This window comes from Papaver somniferum, chromosome 5 (genome assembly GCF_003573695.1).
Source record: "Papaver somniferum cultivar HN1 chromosome 5, ASM357369v1, whole genome shotgun sequence".
Classification (NCBI taxonomy): Eukaryota; Viridiplantae; Streptophyta; class Magnoliopsida; order Ranunculales; family Papaveraceae; genus Papaver; species Papaver somniferum.
The window spans coordinates 215,636,777-215,646,375 of record NC_039362.1 but is presented as its reverse complement, the minus strand read 5'-3'; the positions used below and the strand labels follow the sequence as shown (position 1 = coordinate 215,646,375).

General features: G+C 35.5%; 1 protein-coding gene and 1 pseudogene across 1 annotated transcript; both read right to left on the bottom strand.

The window, feature by feature from the left end:
* Window positions 1-4,937: 4,937 nt before the first annotated feature.
* LOC113280808 (putative mediator of RNA polymerase II transcription subunit 26) lies at window positions 4,938-5,702 on the bottom strand. Its single transcript, XM_026529385.1, has one exon. It carries the CDS (start codon window positions 5,700-5,702, stop codon window positions 4,938-4,940), a length of 765 nt encoding a protein of 254 aa, XP_026385170.1.
* A 227-nt stretch (window positions 5,703-5,929) lies between these two features.
* On the bottom strand, window positions 5,930-9,352 carry LOC113280806 (annotated as a pseudogene).
* Window positions 9,353-9,599: the final 247 nt, after the last annotated feature.

Here is a 9,599-nt window from a genome sequence, read left to right as displayed (position 1 = left end):
TAAAATATTCCCTCCTAAATCTAATTTCCCAGTCCGCGTCTACTTATATTCAGCTGCCTATAAATATTAACTTCTATACGCAGCTTGTACCATCCATCCATTCTCTGTCTCTCTAAACTGGATTTTCTCTTGTCCTCCCTAGAAGTTGACACAATGGGTGGGTTTCGTCATGGTGATTTGGTAAAAGTAAGCAGTACAGAAGAAGGATTCTTGGGTTCGTATTTCGAAGCTAGAATAATTAAGTAAACGGAAAAAGACGAGTTCTTAGTTGAATACACAAAACTATACGAAGAAGGTGATGAGAAGTGCTTTCTGAGAGAAATTGTTCCTCGTTGTGAAATCAGAGACATGTAATAAATTATGGGTATCATCGAGACAGATCATCAGTTAGACAAAATGTATCAAACATAAAATAAAAAAGACAGTAGAATTAAAGTGGTTCGGCTCTAACGTCTACGTCCATTGAGAAAACCCCGCAGGATGAATAACATTATTGATCTCCAGGGATAGATTTTACACTTACAATGGTTCCTATCTATATAGGAAGATGGATAAACAGTAAACTGTAAACCTAAAGATAAGCAACAACTCTAGATATTTGACTATGACTTTCCATCTAGAACACAAGACTACCAGACTAAATCTTCCGCATATCTTGTAATATTCCAACACCCCCCCTCAAGTTGGACACGGAGAAAAGTGGAGTGTACAACTTGAAAAATATCTCTGACTCACAGCTAAACATTTTAACTTCAACTCTGATTATCACTGCTGCATTTTGATCTTCGATCAAAGACCACCATTCTTCAATTGATGGCTAATTTTCATAAGCAAGTAAAAGAAACACCAATAATGCACTTTTTTTTTACATTCTTTTGCAGCAGAAATGGCAGTATACAATAGAAAATGGAAACATTTTCGGGTTAACTGTGAGATAATTATCAAGATTATAAAACATCAAAATGATGATGAGATGTAAAACTAAAAAATGAGTTTGATGAAAAGAAATAACAGATCAAACCAAATCTGTTTGACAACTCATGTAATGAGTATTGATGAATAATAGGTTTGCACCAAGGTTTGTGAGGAAGATTGATTGCCCCCTGGAAATGGAGAAATCTCAAGTCAAACTTGTTTAACCGATTAAAAATACATGATTGGAGAGGCAAGATCATGGAGATATTTGATCATCCATGGAATATTACACACTTCTTCACTGTTATTGTTTGAGAACAGAAAGACCTGTGCAAAAGCATCTTTGATAAAAATTGATAAAGATGCTGAACAAAGTAGAGACAATGATAAAATTGTTTTGAATGGTTAAACCCAGATTTTGATACTCCCTGGAATGGAAGATCTGAACGTCCAAATTATATTTGGAGAATGGAATGATATAAAATCCTTTCCAGATATCGATCATCAGTAGATAATAATCGATGTGAAAAATAAAAGCACCAAAACAAGGCAGTGCGCTGATGATAATAAAGTTGACTGTATTGTACTCATTACAATAGTATTAGATGGATTTGAAATCAAGGTCGAGAAAAAATAGTTCTTATTACGCTTGAAAAATAGTATAAAGAACAGAACACCTTGATCATGATGATTTTGGCAGAAAATACCCCTTTAAAGCTAAGTGCTTTAACTCGCAAATAATTCTCTGCAATGGCCATTGGTGAGTTTCATGCTATGATAGATCTTGCGGTGGATTTATCAACAAGACTACTAACAACACACAACCAAAGAAGATATGAGAATATTGGTTGTACTAAGAAGTATTTCACCATTGTTTCTAGAGATATTTTGAGGAAAGAAAATCATATCAAAAAATACTTCACCGAAACGATTGAAAGTGAGAAATACTTCCGGAGATGTTGAATATTTAATCGACTGAAATGACAGGATTACAACATATGAGATAATTAATGAGGATTACTCATCTCATGAGGATATGAATCCAAGAACGAAATATGCAGATTTTCCGTGGATCTTGCCGTGACCAATGGCAAGTAAAAAAATGAAACAAAAATATTGCTTTCTTATGTGAAACAACTAGAAGATAATAATTGTCCATAACTGTCGACGGAGAAACGGGTCTTTGATGAATAGTGAGTAATGATGCATAAAAAAAAATTGACAAGAGAATTTGCTACAAGCAAAATATATATGATAAGGGATATGTCTGCATCAAATCGATGAAGAATCATAATAGGATTAACCTTGTGTGATGCAATTATGCAAATGAGATCTTAATACCTTGTAAAAGGAAAAAACTTAATAAGCTACGAATATATGAAAACCCAAAACCATAAAAAAAAATGATGATGTGAAGAGAGGCGTACTCAAGGTTTTATCTAACCTGAGACAGTAGCTGTAATACCCGAAGAATGATACGCCTTGATGAGTTAGATAAAGACTGCTTTATGTATAACCATTGAAATGGCTAATAGATGCCAACTGATGGCGACTTTCATGCTATGAAAGGAGAGAATATATTCTCATAATTAAATAAATTCTAAATCCGAAAATTTTCGGAAAGAAATGATGATTAGTATTTATTTAGGATATGAATTGAAAATATGGAAAATATTTTCTATTAAATCGATTACCAGACTTTGGCAAAAAAAAATCCGAAAAACGGAGATATTTTCGGGATTGACTTGAAAATATGGAAATCTTCTCGGCAAAGATGAACCAAGAAGCTACTTCTATGTGTACGGCAAAGACTCAAAAGCTTTATCTTTACGGAATTATGTGTACAACATGTAGACTTGGACTTGAAATCATACATACAGTAAGACAACATCAAAAGAACTTGATGAAGATGGTAATAGAACCCACGAATCTTATATGCAAAGTCATGAATACTATCGATGCTTTACTGTAGATGGATTGAGAAAAGAATGAAACGTATGCACTTCCTCTTCTATCAACAGTGACACACTTTAATGAGCATACGAAGGTATTGCACATGATGAGGTTTGAAAGAAAAAAGGTCTTCCATGAGTTTATAAGCCTATTGTTGACATGGTAGGAAACCTATATATAAAAGGTGTTCCATGGAAATTAAAGGCATAAAAACAATGAGTTTGGAGGAGTTATTTGATGATAACTAATCCGAACAAAATTGATAAAAATCACAATTTTTTTTGGAAGCGGAAGCAATATGAGCGGATCTTCCCGCTCTGATTCCATAATAAATTATGGGTATCATCGAGACGGATCATCAATTAGACAAAATGTATCAAACATAAAATAAAGAAGACAGTAGAATTAAAGTGGTTCGGCTCTAATGTCTACGAAAAAACCCCGCAGGGTGAATAACATTATTGATCTCCAGAGATTGATCATTCTCAGATAGATTTTACACTTACAATGGTTCCTATCTATATAGGAAGATGGATAAACAGTAAAATGTAAACCTAAAGATAAGCAACAACTCTAGATATTTGACTAGGACTTTCCAGCTAGAATACAAGACTATCAGACTAAATCTTCCGCATATCTTGTAATATTCCAACAACATTCCTCCTAAATTTAAAGCATCATATTTCAATGTTAGTGATCCAGTTGATGTTTTCTGCAAGGATGGGTAGTGGTATGGGATAATTACGGGTAGAGATCCTATTCGAAGCAAGCTTACGGGTGAAGATCGTTCAATATATTCAGTATACTTTCCTTTGTCAGGTGAAGAAATTGATTACCGGAAGTGGGAACTGAGGGCTCATCTAGAAAGGATTAATGGAATTGGATTGCTTCTCGTGTTCGCAGAAATAGTAGTTATGGATGTGGATCAGGAGGATTTGTCAAGAGAAGTTATTCTTCCGGTGGTGTTTTAGTTTGAAGTTCATATTAGTTATAGGAATTCTTTTATAGGTGTATTTTTTTTCCTGCACCGTAATGTTTATTTGTAATTTATGTTGAATAAAAGTTTGTCAATTGGTAGAAATTAAATTTTAGTTATTGATCAAATATGGTAATTTGTTCAAGAAAAGTTTAGTTCTAAAACAAGCTAGAAGCTACGATGCTTGCAGGTACATTGAGATGGTGTTATGCCGTCTCCTTGTCTGGGCTTATACTCAGATTTCTTTCAAACTTCCATTTTTGATTCTTTTGAATGCTTCGCGAAACATTCATAACAAACGAATCAAACGAACAGTTTCCTGCATTATGTCTTCTTTCAATGCCAATAAGTTACTTGAGGATATTAGTCCTGCACTATACATTTGGATGCGTTTTTTGATGCCTTTTTTTAATATAAATTACTATAAAAGTTGAAACATGGCTCAGTTTTGTACTTCTTGTTATCTCATATTGTTCGATTATAGCAAATGCTTTGCATCATTTCTAGCACAAGCCTATTAGTTTCGGTATCAAAGACAGTAGATCACAAGATCAGGATCATCACTGACAAGAGAGGGGTTTATTCTGATTATAGTACGGTCGGATAGGGCCTAAGTAGTGCCTAAGAAGAATTAACTGACTAAAGGTATATTTGGTCTGGATTTTTGAGAGCTCAGCAGTGATGCCTTAGTAGTGCCTAAGAAGAATTTACTGACGATAATATTTGCGTGCAAAGCTGAACATGGTCTATAGAAGAACAAGATACTGATGTCAGTAATAGCTTGATCAAAAAAATGATTTGTCATACATTCTAATCCTGACATTGCTGGGTAAGACCCATAATTTGAAACAGTAACAGAGAACCAAATTGCTCATAATGACATTCAAGAAATCGCTGTGAGTACCCAAAACCAATTGCAGGACTCAAATTCAATTAATCATAGTAGAAAAGTAGATTACATATAGAATAATGTCAGAGGACAAACTTAAAACAATTAATGGCGAATCCAAAACGCTCATAACTTTCAAAATTCAAGAAATTGTCGATAAGACAATACATAACATAAATTAAATAGTGAAATTTTCGTCTACAACTAATAAAATCTTGATCTTGCAACTCTGGGTTCATCAACTCTTCTGACATTTCTTTTTTGATTGATTGGGCAAGATGTAAAATCCAAAACTTGTTTCTCGAAGAAAGATTCAAACCCTAATTTCATAAACAGCGGTTCACAATAACTAGAACTGATTGATGATGATGTTGATGATTTATTTGTCTCAGGATTTTTTCTTGATGAATACAAGAAGGAAGTCAATTTTGCATAAATGTTCCGCTCTTCTTGATCAAGAATGCGAGTTTGTTCTTCAAGTTCTTTGTCTTCTTGATCAAACATCCCTGAGTCTAATATAAAGCGCAAATCTTCTGCAAACTGTTCATCTGAAATAATCCTCGTTTGTTCTTTATCTTCCCATTCTTTCCGTTCATATGTACTGTAAGGATCACCAGCAGGAAATTTTGTGTACAGTTGTTGTTTTTGAAGCTGCTTCTGTAATTCTTGTTGCAGAAAGTAATCTTGTTGAATTTTCTTCACTTTCAATTGCAGTAAGTAATCTTCCTGAGATTTCTTTTGTTGAATAAGTAATTTTTGTCGCTCGAATTCTTGTTGTTGTTGCTGCTGCAACTTATATTCGAGCAATTGTTGTTGCAGGAATTGGAGTTCCTGTTCTCTTAGGTTTTGCTTTACATTATTTTTGTATTGGTTTTTTGATGATAATGATTGTCTAGTAGCACCACGTAGTTGGGCTCTTCTAGTACTGCGTCTAGTTGTTGTGATGTTGCTGTAATTCATGGATGCCATTAAACAAAATGTGAAGATTTTTTGAGAAGTAAGATAAAGAGGAATGTGTTGAGAGGAATGGAAGGAAGGAGTATTTATAGGAAACAGAGTTTTCAAACACATACTTATAACATTTTCCACTCGGATTCGGATTCAAAACCGAAATTATCATACAAAAAGCTAATTCTTCTCTGCAGAGGTGGCACCATTTGCTAGGAAATCTAAATTTTGGCATAAAAATAAAATTTTCATGCATAGAATATCTGGCCGACGTTCAACAGACTCTCATGAGGTAGATGGAATATGACACTATTCTCTCTGCAAACCTTATTGAGGAATGCATAAATGTAATCGATTTAATGAAATTCCCATCTCGTCTTGCTCTTACTATCATATTCCCAAGGATATGTACTACCCCTGCATCCCTACAGCTTTGTATGTAGGCTCTGCTCATTCAACTCCGTCCAATGACTTGTCTGCCCTGGTGAACTGAAAAAATTGCTTGCAGCTGTTAGTGCTGAACATTTTGCAGGTACAATGCCTTCGTCTCCAGATGAACTCACAGTACTGTCCACATTCAGAGATATCATATTTCTATTTTCAGTTAACTGGGAGTCTCCTGACCTCAATGTTTGCTGTCCATATAAACTGTACTCATCTGAATCTGAACACCCTTCTTCTATCATAGATTGAAGTCCAACAAACAAGAAAAGGTTTTCAAAGAGCTTTTTCTCAAAATCATCGTCTTTCTTATGGAGATCCTTATAGCCGTACCTGGCCACGCATCGGAACATATGGAATTCTTTGGGCCCAATTCGGAACCGTTCTTCTTGAGGTACAGTGTAGACGGACAGATACTTAAAGCAGACAAAAATCACAACTGAGTGAATTGCAGGGACATTTGTGATGAAGTGAGAGAAGATGTTAGGTACACCACTCGCTAATTCAGTTTATACTAGTCCAATACCTGGGATCCGTACTAAACCTAGGTTCCGTCCCAAACCGAGTATCCAAGCCATTGATATTTTACTGTGCAACTCAACTTCATAACGCTTTACTTTCCATAATGCCACACATACATGATGATAAAAAATGCTACAGCTATCACAAGAGGGACCCAATCGCCTTGCAAAAGCTTAGAAAGTACTGATGATAAATAAGTGCATTGAACGACTAATGATAAAACAGTGAAGATCACAACCAGAATCCAGTGACTCCGCCATACCAGTAACATTATCAGTATCATAAGAAATGTCGTTACAAGCATAACTGTCACAACTGCTGTTCCTGTTGGTAGCCAAAACAAGATATCAATCATATGTTAAACGCTGAAACTCTCTGATTCCTAAATTGAGGACCCTTCTTGGTAAGGAGGAGATTGGATGGAAAAATGCCTGGAAAAAAAGAAATATAAAAACTCACCCTAAGCATTGCCGATCTGATTTTGGTTTCTAAATCCTACGGTAACAGCAATGCACGTAAGCATAAGAATCCAATTAATATCGGGTATGTATATCTGTCCAGGGAATTTCTTTGATGTGTGAACAACTTTCACCCGTGGGAAACAACCAAGTGCAAGAGCCTGCTTGATTATTGAAAAAGTTGCAGATATAGTGGCCTGACTGGCAACAATAGCTGCTCCTGTAGCGATAATAAACACTGGCCAGTGTATGCTTTCTGAAAATTACGAATCAGAGATTAATCAGATAAGAACTTATTTTTCTTACAAAATTTTTAATCAGGAGTTCAGGAGAGACCTGGTATGGAACGGTAGAATGCATCAATCACATGATCCGGATTTTTGAGGATGTAAGCAGCCTGTCCTGTATACGCCAATAAAAGGCAAGGGAACACAAGCATCGTGAAAGCTAGTTGAACAGCCCACACAGGGAAATTGGCTAGGTCAGCAAATAGAGCTTCTGCCCCTGGAAGGATTACACGGATTCATCAGAAATCTATGGGTTTTCACCTTCAAAAATTATCCAAATATGTGAAGGAAGAAGGTTGCTTACCAGTGATGCTAAGCATAATTCCCCCAAGGGTTCTCCAACCTCCTCGTTTGATTTTTCTATAAATATAAATTGGAGAGAAAGCTCTTAGAACTGAGCCATCATATTTCCATATATTGAAAGCGCCTATGCTCCAATTAAAAGAAACCAAAGAAGGACAATTGGAGCAAAGAGCCATCCAAGTCTGTCCGTTCCCTAGTGCTGCATGCTAAACAAACCAACTAATATATATGACACCCGAAACAATTATCACTACATCTGCATAGAAGAAAACAAGAGTATAACGGTCTATCAAAATGAAGAAAACAGTAGATCAAAGGGAATAAAATATTGCTCATCATAAAAATCATGTATAGTATCAGGATAGAAAAGTACTGCTGCTCATGCTCGGGACTCGGGAGATCTTCCTTAATCCCTCCAACAGCCGAAAGAACTGAAAAAATAGCAATTTTAGTATAATGAATCTTTTTGTATTTTCCTGCTTTCATGGATACTAGAGAACACAGTATTTATTTTAGAGTTGTCAAAGAGAGATCCCGAAACAGATTCTAGTAGAAAAGGTCATGCGCCAGCGCCTGATTTAAGTAATTGGGCAGAAAAGATTGTATCATACAACTAACTGAAAGAATAAATTCTATAGTAGTGTGTTACTACTATGTTTTATAACTGGGAATGAAACCAAACACAAAAATATGTGATTTCTAATATGATTAAATTGTTAAAGCAAGAATGGGAATCAGACCTGATATGGCTGGAGTTAAGGCCCCGTCTCCAATAACCATGCACGTCCCAACAATGACAAGAATCAACAGTAAATTTTTCCTTAATGCTGTAGCTTCCAACTATCTCTTGGTCTTAGCCGCAAAAGATTTCTCACGGAATATATGACGACTATACGTTGTTAACTGCTCATCTGTCGAGTGTTGGTTTGAAATTGTATTCACATTTGCATGTCGACATAATAGTGAATAAAGAGCAAATGTTCCACCTGCAACGTAGTTAGATAAATATTTTCACACATACACGCAATCTATGGCCCTCGCAACTCAGACTCTCTCAACAAAAGAAACATCCAGAGATATACTGCAGTTTATACTTGATATATGAATATTTACCTTGACCATTGTCGTTCGCCCTCAGCACTACAAAGACATACTTGATGAGTGGAATAAGTGTAAGAGAATATATAATCAACGATAATGCTCCAATAATATCCTCTGGATCCCTGATTCCATCAGGAAATGTATTATAGAAGACATACAAAGGAGACGTGCCCAAGTCTCCATAGACCACTCCAAGACTCTGAAATGCTAGTGCTCAAAATTTCTGCACAAACATTAAAAGAGAAACAGCACGACAACACTAAGCCCAAGTTTGATTTAGACCCCCAATTCTAACTCCACGCACAATTAGTCTGCATCCTACTAATATATTGATGAATAAACAAAATCCCTATCATATGAACAACGGATCAATCAAAATTTGGTGTAAAGTGTCCACAAATGATCAATAAAATCCACAGTACAACAACGAGAAGTTAAGGGGGTGAAACCAGACCTTTTCTGTGTACATATTCTCGAGCCTTCCAGCTTCTTCTTCCATGGGTTGATCAAGGTTCTGGTCTAAATCCCTCATACTACCTCTATTCACAGTACTCTCTTCATCAATTGTTGGTACTGAATTTGTTGCTGCCATAACTCCAAACTCAAAATTCCTTGAAAATCCTAAACTCAAAAATTGAATTACTGATTTGATGAATTAATTGAGATTGAACTAAACTAAACTAACATACCAATCTTCAATTATTGATTCTCCACTACGATTGAATGAAATGAAACCCATTAAACCCCAATAAACTTTCTTTCTACTTACAACAATTGGAATTGTAACTCCACAAGAATACTACTCC

What these genes read in the sequence shown, in the direction of transcription:
- LOC113280808 (XM_026529385.1), bottom strand. Translation starts at nt 5,702, where the DNA reads ATGGCATCCATGAATTACAGCAACATCACAACAACTAGACGCAGTACT.